Source organism: Akebia trifoliata, chromosome 15 (genome assembly GCF_017979445.1).
Source record: "Akebia trifoliata isolate Shusen 1 chromosome 15, ASM1797944v1, whole genome shotgun sequence".
In the NCBI taxonomy this organism is placed as follows: domain Eukaryota; kingdom Viridiplantae; phylum Streptophyta; class Magnoliopsida; order Ranunculales; family Lardizabalaceae; genus Akebia; species Akebia trifoliata.
Genome location: NC_141389.1, coordinates 3,795,895 through 3,816,465, shown reverse-complemented (window position 1 = coordinate 3,816,465; position 20,571 = coordinate 3,795,895). Strand labels below are relative to the sequence as shown.

Sequence of the window (20,571 nt, the reverse complement as noted above, 5' to 3'; positions counted from 1 at the left end):
CAAAATCAAACCAATCACAACTCATCTCTCCAAATCAAACACCATACTTCTTCAACCATCTCAACACTCCTCCTCCAAACAACTCCCTTACACCACCGCTCTTCCCATCAACCATCACTCATCTCACCCCACCAAACACTCTACCCAAATGGATTTGGGTAAGATCCAAATCATTTGGGTTAAAACACAACCCATTTCCCTCATTACAGAACTACCCTTATTTCTCCCTCAAATTTCATACCCTTCTTCTCTCAAACCCATGCCATTACCCCTCATTCTAAATCCTCACCCTATTATACCCCTAAAATACCTCCCAACTTCTATAAAAACCCCTCCATTCTCCTCTTACAACAACTAATGAAAATTCGAGAAAAAAATCCTCAAAACACTACAACTCTCTACTTTACTCTTCACTACACTCAACCCTCTCTCATCTCATCTCAACACTCTACTCTCAACACCTCACTCTCAACTCAACTCAATCTTCCACAACTTCAAGCAAGTCCAAGTCAACTCAAGGGAAGACATATTTGAAGATCAACTCAAGGACAAGGTGGGTTCAACAAAAGGAACTCCCCCTCCACATCCCCTCTTCTACATTCCCCTTTCCTACACACTTGCACACACCCCCATGGGTTAAATCACCAAAGGGCCCCTTCTTCATAAGGGTGCCCTTAGTGATTGAAACCAACATTGAAAATCCCTCACCCTTGAGGGCACACATCAAGTTTTTCTTTGATTTTATTTCTTTTTTTATTTTAAAAAAACCGAATCCGAGGTTACCACATTGTGTGGGTGGAGTAGGGTGCCTAACACCTTCCCTACTCCATAAATGGACCCCCCTACCTTGAATCAAGGTTGGACCGTGCTCTATCCATATGTGAGTCATCAAATGTCTAAATGACATGTTTTTCCAAAAATATAAATTCGGGTGACCATTCACGCCCAATCCCCAATTTGAATGGTGGCGACTCCAAAACACCCCAAAGTGGAGGGATGTTTTAAAAATGTTTAAAATCCCGTGTCCACAGCTTGGCGACTCCGCTGGGGAGGCAAGACTAGTGGGTCCGACCCTCTTTTGATTCGGTCATTATTTCTAAAAACAAAAGAAAATGTGTGTTTTCATTTCCGTATTTGTGCTTACCTTCTAACATTCTTCATGTCTCTTTTTTTCTATTTTTATTTTTATTTTTATTTTTTCATTGGAGAATGCTTGTAATATTTACTTATTTCGCGCTTTGTATATGTGTTTTATTTTGTTGGACAAAGGATGTAAGGATGGATACAATTCAAAGAATGCACGCACATGCACATGCGACTCACACCCCTATGCATAAGTCACCCCTCCTCCTCTTTAAATTTCTAACCCCGGATGCCGGTACTCTCAAGCCCCCGAGATCACTATTTTGGGTGGCTGGGAGGAGAACATCCACCCCATTCACCAACCTAAGATGTGTGCGCTTTGGTGTCCATCAATGTTTGAAGAATGGGTAGCCGGAAAACTACCTACAAACCGCATGCATCAAAGCGTAACTAATAGACAAAGGACACTAAGATTTCCTAATTTTAATTTTGTATCCATCCCACGTGTGTGTGTTGTAATTTTATTTTATTGCTTTTCTTGTAGCCCACGATGGCAAGTTGTATAGATTTTAGGATTTTCATGTTTTGTTCTCATTTATATGTCCCCTAGGTAAAAGGGGGAAATCTATTTTTTTTTATGTTATCATATGCATCATAAAAAAAAAATGACATTTTTGTGGCCCAAGCCAAAAAACAGAGGCTATGTGCCTCAAAATCCAGAAAAACATGGCCAAAATGGGATGAGGATAAAAAACAGAGCAAGGTTGGAAGGCCAGAAAAGGTTCTGATCCGTGCTTGAAGCACGGACTCAAGAAATATTGTTAAGTCCGTGCTTATAAAACGGACTGGACATATTTTCTTAAGTCCGTGCATGAAGCACGGACCAGCCAAAAATAGTTAGGTCCGTGCTTGAAAAACAGACCCAAAACAAAAAAAAAAAAAAAAAAAAAATTTTTGATGTTTTGGTCCGTACTTGAAGCACGGACCAGCCAAAAAGTGCTAGGTCCGTACTTGAAAAACGGACCCTGAAAAAAAAAAAAAAAAAAAAATTTTTTTTGCTCATTTTGTTCTTTATGTCAGTCTTGACAACTTTCCTTCTCGAAGTTTTTTTTATTTTGAGTTTTAAAGCTTGAAAATGATCAAATGATTCACTTTGTTATAAAACCCAGGGCCTACTACTCATAATCGATCCCACTTCAAACGAATTTTGCCCAACGCGGCTCACTATCAATCTCAGTTATAATCAAACTTGTCCTTCATCGAGTGTTCACTTCAAAACGGGTCCACGACCCAGATCCGTTTCCAACTGGGTTCCCAACCCAGATCCATGTCCAACTGGGTCCACGACCCAGATCCAACCAAACTGGGTTCCCAACCCAGATCCATGTCCAACTGGGTCCACGACCCAGATCCATATCAAACTGGGTCCATGACCCAAATCCATGTCCAACTGGGTCCACGACCCAGATCCAACCAAACTGGGTCCACGACCCAGATCCATGTCAACTAGGTCCACGACCCAGATCCATGTCAACTGGGTCCACGACCCAAACCCAATCAAACTGGGTCTACGACCCAGATCCACTTCAACTAGGTCCACAACCCAGATCCACAACAAATCAAGTCCACGACCCATAGCGAATCAAGTTTATGATCCATCTATGATCTAATAAAGATAACAACCAATCAATCGACTCAAACACATTCAACTTTTTCAAAAAAAAAAAAAAAAAGATGTTAACAAAGCACCAATTGCAGTCCTTGATCAAAGTCGGTGCCTAGAAAGATCTTACCCTGTTGATACGAGGGGGATAGACTACGTCTATTCAGGGAACAAGGTGATTTAAGAGTGCCATTGTGCGCCGCCTCTTCCTTGGAGATCCGCCTGGCCGACGATGATTTCAGATAACTGAATTGGGGGCTGCCAAAAATATGGGTTATTCTAACTCAATTTATCTCAGAAATTTCTTTTCAAAATATCTTCCCGACTCCGTGTCGATGTCAGCCCCGTGCTGATGAAATTACCTTTTTTTTTTTAAAAAATATTTTACCGACTCCGTGTCGATGCCAGCTCTGTGCTGATGTAATGTCTTTTCAAAATGTCTTCCCGACTCCGTGTCGATGCCAGCCCCGTGCTGATGAAATTACCTTTTTTTAATGTTTTACCGACTCCGTGTCGATGCCAGCTCCGTGCTGATGTAATTTCTTTTCAAAATGTTTTCCCGACTCCGTATCGATGCCAGCTCCGTGCTGAGGTAATTTCTTTTTAAAATGTCTTACCGACTCCGCGTCGATGCCAGCTCCGCGCTGATGTAATTTCGTTTCAAAATGTTTTCCCGACTCTGTGTCGATGCCAGCTCCATGCTGAGGTAATTTCTTTTCAAAATACCTTACCGACTCCGTGTCGATGCCAGCTCCGTGCTGATGTAATTTCTTTTCAAACCGTTTTACCGACTCCGTGTCGATGCCAGCTCCGTGCTGATGTAATTTCTTTTCAAACCGTGCTGATATAATTTCTTTTCAAACCGTTTCACCAACTCCATGTCGATACCAGCTCCGTGCTGATGTAATTTCTTTTCAAACCGTTTTATCGACTCCGTGTCGATGCCAGCTCCGTACTGATGTAATTTCTTTTCAAACATTTACCGACTCCGTGTCGATGCCAGCTCCGTGCTGATGTAATTTCTGTTCAAACCGTTTTACTGACCCCGTGTCGATGCCAGCTTCGCACTGATGTAATTATTTTCTCTCAAAAATAATCCAGCTCCGCGCTGACGAACCGTATTTTCAAGCTCACCTAACTAAATTTCCCTTTCTGAGTACCATCCCATAATAATTACCGGACCTAATAAAACATCATGCATTTCCCTTTTTGTAAGTAAGATAGTAACACTTGGTCTTCTGTACCAACAGGTGGCCAAACGAAAAAAGTACAAACTCCCTGAGAAGCCTCCATACTTTCTCCGATCATCTTCATCGACTATGAGTAACTCAGATGAACCACAACCTGCGACAAATGAACTGGCCGAAGCTAATGCAATGATAGCAAAGCTGTTAGAAACAACGAAGAGGAAGGAACAAATCTTGGCGGCTGTCTTGAGTAGCACTAATTTTCTGCAAGCACAGGCAACTCAGCATCAAGCATCCGGGTCAAACCCCGAACCCCCTGAGCAAATATGACCAGACCAACAAACCACCCCACCTCCTACTGTGCCAATATATCAGGGTCCTCCGCTCTATATACCACAGAACCCACCACCTCCCGTGATGATCCCAGATGACGAGTGTGACTTTAGGGCTCCTGAAGCTAAGAGTGCTACCGACGACAAAATGGCCCGACAGATTGAATCTCTCCAAGAGGAAATGCGGCGAATGAAAGGCACAAATACTCTGGGAGGAACAAGGTTCAGGGACCTATGCTTCTATCCCAACGCACAGCTTCCAGCCAAGTTTAAATGCCCGGAATTTGAGAAATATAATGGTGTTGGGTGTCCTCTGTCACACCTCAAATTGTATTGCGGATCAATGTGCCAATACGGGGAGGATGACAGACTGCTGGTACAACTTTTCCAAAAAAGCTTGACAGGACCGGCTCTTAAGTGGTTCTCAGGATTGGACCATACACTCATCAAGAGTTGGCAGGACTTGGCTGAAATGTTCTGGCACAATTACCGGTTCAATACAGATGTGGGTCTGGATCGAAATGATATGGCTAAGATGACGAGGAAACATAAAGAAACAGTGAAAGAATATGCCCAGAGATGGCGAGAGTCCGCCTCACAAGTGCGGCCTGCGATGACTGAACAGGAGATGAACACTACGTTTATCTCGACACTGGGGCATGCCTTTTACACTCATTTGGTTGGACACACTACAGGCACATTCTCGAATTTAGTTCAAGTGGCAGACAGGGTCGAGGACGGGATCCGAACCGGTCTAATATTTGACTTTACAGCCTTGAGTGCAGCAGCGGGGACCTCGGCACAAAAGAAATCAGTGCCTTTTGTCAAAAAGAAAGAGGATACCCAGGTCAATAATGTACAACCCAGCCAACCTCTCGTCATTCAGGCACCAGCTCAAAGGCCACAGGCACCCCAGGCACCTTGGGTGCCAGTACCTCGAGCTGCTTGGGCTCCAGCACCGCAGAATCCCTTCCGAACAGTTCCTCCACAAGCTATGCCAGCACAACCAGCACCACTATATGGACAGAACCAGCAGGCACGACCCAACAGAGTAAATAGAGTGTTTACCAGGCTACCCATGACATTATCTGAGTTACTACCCATCTTGCTCAGGGGTGAGTATCTCGCAAAACGTCCGCCAAATCCTGAGGCTGTCAAGGGGCCAGGGTACAACCCCAATTTATTCTGTGAATTTCATATGGGTGCACCTGGACATTCCACAGACCAATGCTGGCAGCTCAAACATCAGGTGCAGAATCTGATTGATAAGAAGGCTCTTATCCTGGATGGACCTCCCAACCCACCCCAACAACAGAATATCAATCAGAACCCCCTACCTACTCATAACGGGGAGGGGAGTGGGCACAGGGTAAATGTCATCTGCGAAGAATTTGACTTCAATCCTTCAGATCTAATAGCACCCGTCGGAACGAAAATCAGAGTCCACTTAACCCAAAAATCAAAGATGTCAAGAATTAACACGATCAACCACCATGCAACAAATCCATCACAGAATTCACAGCTACCTCTCGGAATGGCCAACCTCACCATCCATCCCCCTCATCAAGATACTACCACCCGACCACCTTTGGTCATACCTTATGGATCACCCCATCATCAAAGTTCGACTCGACCCCCTCTTGTCATACCGTACATACCACCATATCCACAAGGATCAACTCGACCCCCCCTCCATATACCATACACTTCATCTCCACGTCTACCACTCGTCATCCCATACACTACATCGACTCCACCAATTTCCACCAGCACTACATCCAAATCACCACCACCTCCTCTCATTCTCAATATGAAACCCGATCCACCCCCCATAACCATACACTCACCTAAACCATTCCCATATAGCTCCGATCAGGCAATTCCTTGGAGCTATGAGACCACCATCACCACGACCGCCGGGGTCGAAACAATGAAGAAAGCAATGGTGGCTGATATCAGCCGTATAACCAAGGCGGGAAAGTGCCAGAAATTGTCAGAAAATGGGGTGAAAATCAGGGAAGAAAGCAAAGAGACTGCAGAAGAGGTGACCGACGAAGACAAAAGAAAAGCAAAGGGGAAAGGCAAGTTGTATAAGGATGAGAAGATGGAAGAAAAGGTGAAAGTGACAGACAAAGAAGCCACAGACTTTATTAAGCTCATCCTCAAGAGAGAGCATAACATAGTAGACAGATTGAACAAGCAGCCAGCCCAAGTCAGCATCCTAGGACTAATACAAAAATCGGAAGAGCACCAAGAGGCATTGTTGAAAGTCCTAGGGGGATCACATGTACCTTCGACCACGACACCGGCGCAGTTAGAGCAAACGGTCAGCCAGATCATGGCCTCCAATCCTATTATCTTCACAGAAAATGAGTTTACACCTGAAGGAACGGGGCACGTCGAGCCACTAAACATTATGGTCATATGCAAGGGCATGATGGTCGCCAGGGTGCTGATTGACAACGGCTCAGCGCTTAATGTTTGTCCACTTGAGACCTTCCGAAAGCTGAACGCCGATTGGTCGCATGTGAAACCCAATAACAAGGTCGTCCGAGGCTTCGATAGTTCGAGAAGGGACTCGCTGGGCGAAGTAGACCTACCAATCACAATAGGCCCATGTACGTTCGAAGTAACGTTCGAGTCATGGAGATACCAACGACATTCAACTTACTATTGGGTAGACCATGGATCCATACTGCCGGGGCTGTGCCTTCCTCGTTGCACCAAAGAGTCAAATTTATCATGGGGCAGAGGATGATATCAGTATTGGCAGAGAACCTTATTCCAGCTGGGAGAGCCCCAGACGTGCCTTTCATTGATATAGAATGACGAAGGACAAGGCACTCTACCATTCGTACCAATTCGCGGCTGTCAACCACATCGAGAAGGGAAAGGAGAATGTAAAGGCAAAGCTATCGAGAGCGAACATTATGGTTGGTCGGGTCATGAAAAGGGGAGGTTACCGGCCCAAGCAAGGGTTAGGACCAGGGGGAAGAGGAAGAGCTACACCAGTCGAAGCGAGCAAATATACTCCTTATTTTGGTCTAGGGTTCAGGCCCACAAAGAAGGATATAGCAGAAATGAAAGAAAAGAAGAAAGAACTTCGACTAGCAAGAAAGCAAAATCGGGAATCGAATGTCTGGAACCCGGGCCGAGTCCCTCACATTAGTGTCAGCTTCTCAAAGTCCCATATCAGACCCGACAACTTATCAGAACCACCACGGGCAAAAAGGGTAAAAACGGTAAATATCGCACCACTGCACTTTCAAGAAGACTCAATCGTCGAGTCCCAATCATCCTTCGTAGAAGGCATTGACGTTTTGTTCAATGGGGATTCCGAGGAAAGTCCATCGGAGACCGCTCCAAAATCCATCGAAGTAGAAATCATTACCAGCCAAGGGAACGAATCACCTTTTCCCACCGGCATTGACTGGGCATCAGTCGTCATCCCACCGAGTTTGGGAGGGACTGTGCCCCAACCTGACAACAACAAAGATCAATCGGAGATCATGGTTATCTCCGAACCACCAATCGAATCATCCAACAAATCACTTTCACATCTCATCGTCCCCTCAGAGAAGGGGAGACTCTGAACAATTGGGAAGAATTCCCTCTAACCCTTGAGGCTACCATAGCCTAAAAAAAAAAAGCCGTTAGGCAACATCAGTTTGCCCGAGGATCATAACGAGCCCTCGTCCTCGGGTAAAGACTGTTTTGAGGGCTCCCTATCTTTACTAATGCATGATTGTTCTTCTTATTTCAGATGTCCGGAAAATAGCATTCAAAACCAAAAAAAATCAAAAATTCTTCAAAAATCAAAAAAATCAAAAAGTCTGCAAAAAAAAAAAAATCAAAAAGTTTTCAAAATCTAAAAAAAAACATATATATTCCAAAAACCAAAAAAAGAGTTTTCTCAAAATTTAAGGGATTTGTCTCAATCGAATGGACCTTTGAACAGAACAGAATATGAAAAGGACGAGTATGACTTCGATCTTGAACTCGACTTCGATATCATGGGAATTGAAGAAGAGTCTGAGGACGAAGTGGAATACCCTCCTAAAGAAATCAAGGACCTGTTAGAACGACATGAAAAAGGTGTTCAGCCAAACATTGAGGATACAGACTCAGTTAATCTCGGCACTGAAGATGACCCACGTGTTGTAAAAATCGGAGCCTTGTTAACCCCTCAGTAAAAGGAAGAAATGATTGAACTATTGCGTAACTATCAAGACATCTTCGCCTGGTCCTACAAAGATATGCCGGTTTAGACACGGATCTTGTTGTTCATAAGTTGCCGATCGCACCTGGGAGCAAGCCGATCAAGCAAAAATTAAGAAGACTTAAGCCAGAATGGACACTCAAAGTCAAAGACGAAGTGATGAAACAGTTCCAAGCAGGATTTCTCGCAGTCTCCACGTACCCCGAATGGCTAGCCAATGTCGTTCCGGTACCAAAGAAGGACGGGAAAGTACGAATGTGTGTCGACTATCGGGATTTGAACAAAGCCAGTCCTAAGGACGATTTTCCACTACCTCATATCGACACTCTAGTCGATAGTACAGCGGGGCATGGTATGTTCTCATTCATGGATGGTTTCTCCGGGTACAATCAGATAAAAATGGCAGAAGAAGACCAAGAGAAGACAGCATTCATTACACCCTGGGGTACTTTTCATTACAAAGTCATGCCGTTTGGGCTTAAAAACGCAGGGGCAACCTATCAACGTGCAATGACGGCTTTATTCCACGACATGATCCATAAAGAAATGGAAGTCTACGTAGATGATATGATCGCTAAATCGGGCATAGAAGAAGACCATCTGTAAATCTGAAAAAGTTGTTCGACAGGCTAAGGAAATACAGCTTAAGGCTCAATCCAGCAAAGTGTGTCTTTGGGGCAACATCAGGCAAACTATTGGCTTCATCGTTAGTAGAAGAGGCATCGAGATAGATCCAGCAAAGACCAAGTACATTCCTCGAAATGAAAGCACCGGTATCAGAAAAGGACGTCCGAGCATTTCTGGGTAGAATACAGTATATCAGCAGATTCATTGCGCAACTCACGCCTATTTGCGAACCAGTATTTAAGCTACTCAGAAAAGATATGCCAAAAGCATGGAATCAAGATTGTCAAGAAGCCTTCGACAAGATAAAAAAATATTTGCTCAATCCACCAGTCTTGGTTCCTCATACGCCAGGGCGACCTTTACTGATGTACATCTCCGTGCAAGAAACGTCTATGGGCTGTGTACTGGGGAAACACGATGAGTCAGGCAAAAAAGAACAAGCCATTTACTATCTCAGCAAAAAGTTCACTGATTATGAGGCAAAGTATTCGGCACTCGAGAAGACTTGCTGCGCATTGGTCTGGGCATCCAACGACTACGCCACTATCTCCTCAGCTACTCGACCATGCTCATTGCTCGAATGGACCCGCTCAAGTATCTCTTCGAAAAACCAGCACTGACAGGTCGTACTGCAAAATGGCAATTACTATTATCTGAGTTCGACATCACCTATGTCACTCAAAAGGCCATCAAAGGGCAAGCCATTGCCGACCATTTAGCAGAGCATCCATTGCCTGATTACGAACCATTAAAGACAAACTTTCCTGATGAAGCCATATTGCTCACTGAGATTGAGGATGATGATGAAGAACCAAGCTGGAAAATGTACTTTGACGGGGCAGCAAATCAGAAGGGAAACGGAATAGGGGCAGTCTTGATCAAACCAGATGGGTCCCACGTGCCAATTGCAATCAGATCGAAGTTCTAATGTTCTAACAACGAGGCTGAATACGAAGCATGCATAGCAGGGTTGAAAGCAGCACTGGATCTCGAGGTAGATGAGATCGATGTTTTCGGAGACTCAAGCCTAGTAGTCTATCAGACAACTGGAGAATGGAAGACCCGAGAACAGAGATTGATCCCTTACCATGAGTATCTCGAAGAACTAAGCTCATGCTTCGATAGAATCTCATTCACTTATATGCCGAGAGCTAAGAATCAATTTGCTGATGCACTAGCAACGCTCGCTTCTATGATCAGTATCTCAGAGGACTTAGTCATTGACCCTATTGAGATTGGACTTCAAGATGAGCCAGCTTACTGCCTACCCGTCGAAGTTGAAGAATCTGAAGAAAAGCCTTGGTACTCAGACATCAAAGCCTATCTCGAAGATCGAACTCTCCCATCAGACGCAACGTCTAATGATCGAAGGACTATTCAGAAGCTAGCAGGCCAATTCTTCCTAAGCAATGGCATTCTGTACAAGAAATCACATCATGAAGTCCTACTCCGATGTGTGGCAGAAATAGAAGCAAAACGACTGATCGAAACCGTACATGGTGGAGTCTGCGGACCTCACATGAATGGTCACATGCTTGCTAAGAAGATCATGAGAATGGGATATTACTGGACAACAATGGAAAGTGATTGCTATCAACATGTCCGTAAATGCCATCTCTGCCAGATTTATGCCAATAAGATCAACGCGCCACCTTCAGAGTTGCACAATATGACTACTCCTTGGCCCTTCTCACTCTGGGGCATGGACGTTATTGGACAGATTTCGCCAAAAGCTTCAAATGGGCACCGCTTCATCCTAGTCGCTATCGATTACTTTACGAAATGGGTAGAAGCAGCTTCTTATGCAAGTGTCACCAAGAGCACTGTTCTGAAGTTTGTTAAGATCAATATCATCTGCAGATACGGACTCCCTAGTGGTTTGGTAACCGACAACGCCAAGAACTTCAAAAACAAGGATATGATCAAGATGTGCGAAGACTTTCAGATCACTCATCACAACTCTGTACCTTACAGGCCCAAAATGAACGGAGCAGTTGAGGCTGCCAACAAAAACATCAAAAGAATCATCGAGAAAATGGCAGTCACTTATAAGGATTGGCACGACATGTTGCCTTTCGCCCTTCATGCTTACCGGACTTCATTTCGAACCTCAACTGGGGCAACTCCGTATTCATTGGTATATGGAATGGAAGCAGTCTTACCTGTCGAGGTTGAGATTCCCTCCCTCCGAATCTTAAAAGAAGTAGAGTTGGAGAAAACAGAATGGGTTCAAGCCCGATTTGATCAACTAAATCTGATAGAGGAAAAACGTCTCGCAGCTATTTGTCATGGCCAAATCTATCAGAGACGAATCGCACGGGCCTACAACAAGAAAGTCAAACCTCGAAATTTCTCACCAGGAGACCTTGTCTTGAAAAAGATCTTACCAATACAAGAAGATGCCAGGGGAAAGTTCAGACCAAACTACGAGGGACCATTCATTGTGCAGAAGGTAATGACGGGAGGAGCTTTGATCCTTACAGAGATGGACGGACAAGTCTTCCCTCAACCGATCAATGCTGACACCGTTAAGAAATACTACGCCTGAGATCTGACCCTGAGATGACGAAAGGCCATCTTTGCTATCCTGAAAACAACTATCTAACCCTAGTCAACCCTTTTGAGCCATCACGTTCATTTCTTAACCTAAGACTGGGGCAAGTCAATACCAAAAAAAAAAAAAAAAAAAAAAAAAAAAAAAAGAGAAGAAAATCAGAAAGTCAAAGCATCAGCTACTCCTGGCCCGCATGAGGATAAACTGTGAACGGCTAAAATACAAAAAAAAAAAAATTCAAAAAATTCAAAAACTCGGACACTTGATCTGAGCTCGACCCAAATCTCCAGCCTAAACAAGTTCGAGAGACGCTGGGAGGAGACATAGATCACCTTTTCGAAACAAAAATAGACGAACCCCAAGTCTAACCCACTCTAGACGAACCTACCTTAACCTTTTTTGTACCTTTCCACTACACTCAGCCTTAGCCAACACTTCGTCCCATTAAAAGTCCTTTCGGATCAGGGAATGTTCTAAGGCATCATAATGACGGTGGCAGCACCAATGATCTGGCAGCTTGATCCGGACCTCAAGTCTTATTAGTCGTTGGAAGACGCGAGAGGGGAGTCCAGGTCGGAATTCGAAAAAAAAGAGTACTCGAAGTGTAGAGTAGCCGATCTCGCGGCTCAACTTGAGTTGCCGAGCCACGAATAGTCGTCAGCAAACTCGAGAGGGGAATCTAGATCTGTTACTCAAGAAAGAGTACCACTACAAGAGTAGAGTCGCCGATCTCGCAGCTCAACTTGAGTCACCAAGCCACAAAGACACAGAGGCTCCAAACAAGATTTGCAATGTAAAAATCCAAAAAAATACAAGCATAGTCTGAAAGGGCATAGTGAAAACCCGAAAGGGCGCTATGAGTAAAAAAATCAGACTATGGCAAGATCAAAGCCACCGGCACGATGAAAACCCAAAAAGGCATCGATGCGCAAAAATGTGGAAACCGGGTCTGGTGAAAACCGTAACTGGCACCAGGGGCAATAAGGGAATCATAAAATTAAAAAAAAAAAAAAAAAAAACTCCTGGCCCGCATGAGTATAAACTGTGAACGGCAAAAATTTCCCAGAATCCTAAGTCTCATTGCTCGATCGATATTCACCCAGTACTGGGGCACTGGGGATGACTCTAAGAAGAACCTGAGAACTGCTGACATCTATATCCTCAGTAGTTGGCAAAAACACAACTATCATAGAGATAACAAAGGTTTTCCAAAAGTCTTCATATTTTGGATCTACAATATCAATTCGACAAAGACAAATCACCAAAAATTCAAATGTTTTCAAAACTACTATTTTGGCCAATGATGAAAAGTCTAGGACTTATTCAAACATCATGTTTTCAAAGCAATAGATACACCTGAGGCCAAGTAAAAAACCTATTTTCCTTTCATTTCAAAAAGTTTCACATTACGTTTTACAAAGGAAAAGAAAATACAAAAAAAATGGTGCCAATCACACATCTCGACGAGAAGTGAAGAAGGAATCGAGTCTATCTTCTAAGGCACGAATGCGGGCGGCTTGCCCCATCATTACCACCTCAGCGTCCGAAGCATCACGGCTCACCAGGTAGGATGCAAAGGCATCAAAACAGGGACCCTGGGCAAGCCTCTCCCGAAGATCAGCGATCTCCGCCCTCAGAATGGAAGACTCTTCAATCCTCAAGGACTCGAGTCGAGCTATCTGGTTCCTCAAATCAGTCTCAGATCGCAACCAAATCTTCTCAATCCGCTTATGAGACATCTTCATCTCCGTCAGTCGATCACGGTGGTCAAAAGAACGAGAACCAGAAGACGTCCCTTGAACCAAAGGCGTGGCACAAGTTCTCTCAGTAATCTGTTGTTGCATCCAGAGTTGGTAGTTGTGAGAAGAATAACCTGGAAATACAGGATGATCAAGAGTCACCACGCTCTTCCAAGCTTTCTCTAACCGATTACGCAATTGCCATGAGGGCGAAGACGGAGAAAAAGACCCAACCAACTCTCTGAAATCTCCATGAGTCACTATGCCCTGTTCTTCACCAAATTGTCGCAACACACGAAGAGGGATGTAGTGAGTAGCCCCAGTCAATCCAATCAATATGGCAAAACAACTCTTTGAAAATGAGAGAACCGGTGAAGTCGAAGGCTGGAAGGTGCCTAACCAACGTATTTCTTCATCTGGCATACCTTGCAAACCTTCAAACCAACCCAACTTGCCACCAGAATGGACGGGAGGTTTTCGTTTGTTCATCAAAGCCACTAAATCAGCATGGACGTTGAAAGGACGACTAATGGGAGTAGTTAAAGCCAAATGATCGAAGAACCAAAGCTGCACAAAAAGGGAAGTCAACTCTAATCACAATGCCTCAAAATTTAAAAGCTTCAACTCTAATCATGATGTTTCCAAATTTGAAAAGGAAATTACCTGCAACAATGGAGCACACCCATGATATACTCGTTCTCTCCCGCTCGAACAAGCCGTGAGAGACAAATAGGTTTCTCCTAGAAGCATAGGAGCCAACCTAAAACCTTGTCGCACTTGGTCGAGCACGCTTATCAAAGCTAGATTCACATACTCATCATTTCGAGGGAACAAAAGTTGGTTCACTACCACCAAGGTCAAAATGTCAAAACGAGATGGGGAACTCGTATCCCCAAGCCATCGAAGCAAAAATTCCTTAGAAACCTTGAGTAGATTTGAGTTCCCATCAATCCGTCCTAGTTGTTGCTTGGTGACCCCAAAGAATCCCGATGCTTCTTTCCTATAACTTTCTCGTAAGGGTGGTACAACCACCCTAGGCGATTGGCTAAGGCCAAGTATCCGTTCAAACTCCTCAATCGTAGGAGTCATTTCTTTGTCTCCAAAGCGAAATAAATTGAGCTCTGGGACCCAAAATCCCATAAGAGCCTCTATCAAGTCCCACATGATAGTGACCTTCGACAAAGAGAGAGTGAAGCCAAGCTTGTTGGAATCCCACCTAGCTCTCTCTTCATGAGTCATGGAACTAAGCCATTGATGTAAAAATGGGTCTATAACGGCGTACCTTTTGAGATTGGGAAGGTTGAAGTTACCTTCAAGAGCGGGAGATGAGCTTTCAACCATAAGATCGAAGTTGGTGGAACCCTCCAAAGCATGAGTGGGCTCCATTTGCTGCCCTAGTGGGGGTGAAATCTGTAAAATCGTGAAAGAGAATGACCAAAGGAAGGTCTGTGAGTTAAAAGGCAAAATAAAAGGTTCTGGTCCGTACATGGAGTACGGACTGAGTAAATTCACTTGAGTCCGTGCTTCAAGCACGGACCGTTCAAAATTAGCGCAGTCCGTGCTTCATGCACGGACCAGTACATTCAAAATGTTGAATTAACGGAAAATGGGGCCCACAAACCCTAATTATTTGATGTTACTACTTCCCAGCCTCAGTGGCTCAACGACGGTCATAATCACCATTTTGCAAGAGGATCCAAAATGAAATAAACAATGTCATATATATAATCAAAATGAGTTATACAATGTGCACAAAATACAAAAAGATATATACATGTATATTCATAAATACATCCTAAGATCTATCATCATCTGATCCAGGAGCATCTCGAGCAGCAGAATCAACACCAGAAAGATCTACGTCCCTCAGACCGGAGAAGACAGAGCCGGTACCCGAAGAGGCAGGCAGATCATGCATCCCTAAGCCCATATCAGAAGAATCTACAGTAAAAGCTGGGGGTCGGGTAGAAGGTCCGGCGCCATCCGAAGCCTGAAAAGATAAACAGATGCACTCAAATGACAGGCAAATATGCAAGCAGGCTAGTGAAAGAAGATAACTGGAATTAAATGTACCTGAGTAGGAGGTGGTGGATGAGCAGATGTGCTGGCCCCATCATGGCGTCGATGATAGTCCTGAAACATCACAAGAAAACAAAGCAATCAGCCTACAGTGGTAGAAATACTGAATTGAAATAAGGGAAAAAAAGAACGTACCATCTCCGCCTGTGCACGAGACTCCCTCATGGCCAGCCTCATCTCTAGCTCATGAATACGCTCGGCCTGAGCTGCCACCTCTGCCTGAGCCGCTCTCCACCGAGCCTCCATCTCAGCACAACGGGCCGCCTGGGCCTCGATCACACTATACCCCTCCCGGAGGCGACGCAGATCGTCAATCTGAAAAAAAAAAAAGTAGAAAATTAGACTTGAACAGACATGGAGAATCAGAAGATAAGAAGAAGAGAAAAGATAGGACTCACGGTGTCATCGTGCTCCCGGATAAAGACTCCACCGATCTCAGTAACCCCGGCACGCATGGGCATAGCAGGCATCAGGCAACCAATGGAGGCGGTCCTAAACCAACTGATATAATCACCCTCCACTAGAAGCCCTCGCGCTGGTACCCCACCGACCTGGGCCAAGTACTCCTCAGCCGACAGATCCATAGAAGAAGGCGTCACCGGAGCTGCGGGGATACTGAGAGACCGGTCATGCTGAAAGAATAGTCGCTCCCCAAAGTAATACACATAGAGGAGACGACCAATGAAGCTGGGATATATCTCCCGTCTCATGTCCCGATCGAAGGCTGCCCACACCTCTCGGCGCTCCTGGACCGACTGAGGAAGGTCCGGAAAGGTAACTGAAAATATCTGCACAACAAAGAGAAGGGAAACAATGAGATTCTAACATATTGGAAAGAAGCTCTAGTGCTACAAACCAAAAGAAGTTACTCACCTCATGAAGCCTGCACCTGTCAAAGTGGGCCCGAGCGCTACGGGCATTGCTCTTGATAGTACGCCCGTCTCGAGTCGCCCAAAAAGCACCGAGGGGGTAGCCCTCATCCGGATGGCGCATCTCAGGAAGATAGTAGGGAAAGTGTACATGTACAAAAAGCTGGAAGAAAATGAAGCAACAAGATCAGACCGATAGATCGTAAGAAGTAAAAGCCAAAAGTTCAAGGGTTGAGAAGCAAAGTACCTCGATAAAAGGCCAGAAGAACCTGGCAGAGATACCACCACCTCGTGGGGAAGTGATACCCTCCACGATACGATCTAAGCCACCGAGGATGGTGCCATAAATCAGACTCCCCCAGTCATAGGTAGCTACTCGGTGGATGTCTCGAAGAAAAGGGAGAAACCATGTCATCACAGTAGAGTCGTCCTCCAAGAAGAAACAACTCCCCAACAAAAGCAGAAAACTGAGGCGGAAGACTGCAGCAAAATCGGCATCTCCTCGCCTCACGGTCCGACCCCGCTGACCTAGGGTCAACCACAAAAACCGCATACCCAGCCTATGCAGTTTGCCGACCTCGCCAGCTGGAATATAGGGAGCCCCAATCAACTCGGCAACCTCGTCTAACGGTAACATATGAGGAAAAATGGCCTCTCCCTCCATAGAGATCCCAGTGATAGTGACAAAATCGGACGGCCGAATGCCAATCTCAGTCTCTGGCATATGAAACGTATGCGTGGCTGGGAACCACCTCTCCATCATCGCAACAAAAATGGGTCGGTCTGATCTAAAGTAGGGAATCCTCAAAAAAGCTCCAAAACCGGCCCGAGTAAACTGGCCCCTCAGATCCTCAGTAAACTGGGTGAACTCCAGCATAAAAGTCCTCCAACTGCCCCTGTAGCTGCTGGATGGGTAAGGAGTCGGCACGTCCATCCGTACGTACATCGAGACGTGCCTACTCAATCCAGTGAGAAGATGAGTATCCGCCACGCCCTCCTGGCCTCTGCGGGAATCGAAGCGCGAGCTCCCTCGACCCCTCGTCCATGGCCACCACCACACACCACTCACCACTACCCCACGCCACTCACTACCACCCTCGACCACCACCACTACCTCTACCAGTCGCCTCTGCAGTCCTACTCCTGCTAGGCACTCGTCGAACAGTAGCCCGACATCTAGAAACGCCGACCTCCGCCTCGCTCTCTGAAGAAGAGCTGCTAGATGAAGACTGTGTTGCCTCCTATACAGGTGGCACCCTCACTGTTTCCTGCTCATATCGAGTCCTCGTAGCCGGTTCATCTCCAGACTCGCCGATCAATGCAGCCCTACTCCCTCGAATGCGCGCCATCTACATTGAAAAAAATCCACTACCCAATAAAAACCTATCCAAACCAAAAGCCCTAACAATGATCAAACCCATTAAACCAACCAAAGCGTATCCACAAACTAAAGCCTTAACCCGAACCAAGACCTACCAACCACCAAGAAATTAACCCAACCAAGACACTCCCCACCAATCAAGCTCCACCTGTCTCTCTCCAATAACCATAACTCACCACCTCAAACCTCGAAAGCCAATCCCAACCTACGCCTAGCACTCGAATTATTCTACTCGATTGCTTAACCATTGTCCCAATCATTTCCTCAAATCCACCACCATCTTACTACACCTACATCTAAGCAACCCATCCCAACATCCATGGCAAATCCTATGATTTATAGGAAAACATGCTTAAATATCAACATGATGAATAACGAAAGCATGCAAGAAAAAAATAATAATAATAATAATAATAATAATAAAAAATCATAAGCAACATGCCACGAACATTGCACACCCAAAAGCACGTATGATAAGAGAGCATGCAAGACAAAACCAGAACACCACGAAGGTTCTCATGAGAAAGCAAGAACGGGCAAAATAATACAAATCACATTGGGCATACAACGAAAATTTTGTAATTCAAAAGCGATGTGATAAGGAATTCCAAGAAAAGGCAAGACATATGATAAACCCTCATGCAATCAAAACTTCAAAAATAATGAACGAAGCATAAATAGCATACATACAATAGGTTGTGTGTTCATCATAAATTGTTCAAAGCAAGTGGTCATGCGATAAAGGTTTGCAAAGTAAAAAGAAGATAATCCAAAGAAGAGGAGACAAACTAACCTCTACCGAAGGAGTAATCCAAAGAAGTACCAAGAGTGCTCCAAATCCAAGTATCCACACGCCCGACACGTCTCTTCGACCACCCAAGCACGCAAGAGAGAAATGAGAAAGGAGAAGACGAAGAATCAGAGGAGAAGACGAAGAACCAGAGGAGAAAACGGAGAAGAACAGCCAAGTGAAACGTCTAGGCGCGACGTTCGGTTTTTAAAAATGTTCTGGTCCATGCATGAAGCATGGACTGAATTAATTTTGCGCAGTCCGTGCTTCATACACGGACCGAAAATATTAAAAAAAGAGTCCGTTCTTGAAGCACGGACTGAATGAGATTTAAACAGTCCGTGCTTGAAGCACGGACCTAATGAGATTTAAATAGTCCGTGCTTCTAGAACGGACCACCAAAAAAAAAAAAATCAAAATGGTATTCTTGCAAAAGCTAAAATCAATTGCTTAAAGACTCGTTTGAAAACACCTAAGTCAAAGTTTTTCTCAAATCATCACAAATCCAAGACCTCACACGAGCTCCGCGCCACGAGGTCGAGAAAATCAACCGGCACCCTGTCAGACCCCGTGCTTGGGTAGCCACTTCTAGCCATCTCTTATCTATCACATGAAATCGGTGTTTTCAAAACTTGTCCGAGCAAAATCCTCGGACCCACACAAATCAGGGTTTCGTCTATTCTTTGCAGTTCTTTGCACGCAACTCCTGCAAAGAGGGGCAGCTGTAGACACCTGAATTTGAGCGGGCCCTCGACGCAAAATACCCCGAAAACCGAAAAATTGGGATGGGCCCCAAAGCCCAAACCTACAAAAAATCCAATGCGTTTCAATTAATAAATGTCCGAAGCCACTCACGTGGCCCATGGACCCAAACACCTCATCCCCAAATTCAACCCGACCACTCTCATTAAACCCAAACCCATTATCATCACTACTCAACCCCCTATCCAATTACCCACACCCAAACCCAACCTAAGCTAAGCCCATCCTATTCTACAACCAAACCCAACCTAAGCTAAGCCCATCACACAAAGCCCAAACTACCTTATTTTATAAACCCAACCCAACCAACAATCTAAAACCTTACCCAATCCATTGCTAAAGCCCAAAGCCCAATCCACTACCCAAACCCAATCTAACCCATCATCATCACATCAAACCAATCACCAATTCAATACCCAAACCCAACCCAACCTATCAATCTCATCAAACCAATCACCAACTCACTACAAAAAAATGACACATGTCATCACACCCTTCCACCTCCCTCATCTAATTAATCAACTCCATCACTTCCCTCCAAAAATCAACTCAACCCATAACCCTACCCTAACCTAACCTATTACCCATTCTCTCATCATCAACCACCAACATCACAACCCATACCCTACATACCCTAACCTATTACCCATTCTCTAACACTATCAACCACCCACATCACAACCCATATCTATCCATCACTCTCCCTTAAAACACTCACATAAAATCACCTCAACCCATACCTCCCATACTCTTCTCTCTAATCATCCAACCACCATCACCAATCAACTAATCTCTTCATCCCTACATTTGCCACATGTCATCATCCCTTCAATCCTCTCAAAATCAAACCAATCACAACTCATCTCTCCAAATCAAACACCATACTTCTTCAACCATCTCAACACTCCTCCTCCAAACAACTCCCTTACACCACCACTCTTCCCATCAACCATCACTCATCTCACCCCACCAAACACTCTACCCAAATGGATTTAGGTAAGATCCAAACCATTTGGGTTAAAACACAACCCATTTCCCTCATTACAAAACTACCCTTATTTCTCCCTCAAATTTCATACCCTTCTTCTCTCAAACCCATGCCATCACCCCTCATTCTAAACCCTCACCCTATTATACCCCTAAAATACCTCCCAACTTCTATAAAAACCCCTCCATTCTCCTCTTACAACAACTAATGAAAATTCGAGAAAAAAATCTTCAAAACACTACAACTCTCTACTTTACTCTTCACTACACTCAACCCTCTCTCATCTCATCTCAACACT

The 20,571-nt window shown here is 44.7% G+C and overlaps 1 protein-coding gene across 1 annotated transcript; it reads right to left on the bottom strand.

Moving 5' to 3' along the window:
• Nucleotides 1–15,137: 15,137 nt before the first annotated feature.
• Nucleotides 15,138–16,485, bottom strand: LOC147383976 (uncharacterized). The gene is made up of 5 exons (XM_086426666.1): nt 16,357–16,485; nt 15,882–16,271; nt 15,619–15,798; nt 15,478–15,537; nt 15,138–15,394 (listed from the first exon to the last, which is right to left on the bottom strand). The coding sequence occupies exons 1-5, from the start codon at nt 16,474–16,476 to the stop codon at nt 15,200–15,202; spliced, it is 945 nt and encodes a 314-aa protein (XP_086282792.1). The 5' UTR covers nt 16,477–16,485; the 3' UTR covers nt 15,138–15,199.
• Between the last annotated feature and the right edge of the window lie 4,086 nt (nt 16,486–20,571).

Excerpts from the sequence above, each read along its gene's own strand:
- LOC147383976 (XM_086426666.1), bottom strand. The coding sequence starts at position 16,476 with ATGCGCCATCCGGATGAGGGCTACCCCCTCGGTGCTTTTTGGGCGACT. Across the intron at positions 16,272-16,356 it reads ACAGGTGCAGGCTTCATGAG|ATATTTTCAGTTACCTTTCC; the intron begins GTGAGTAACTTC and ends TTTGTTGTGCAG. Across the intron at positions 15,799-15,881 it reads TCCGGGAGCACGATGACACC|ATTGACGATCTGCGTCGCCT; the intron begins GTGAGTCCTATC and ends TTTTTTTTTCAG.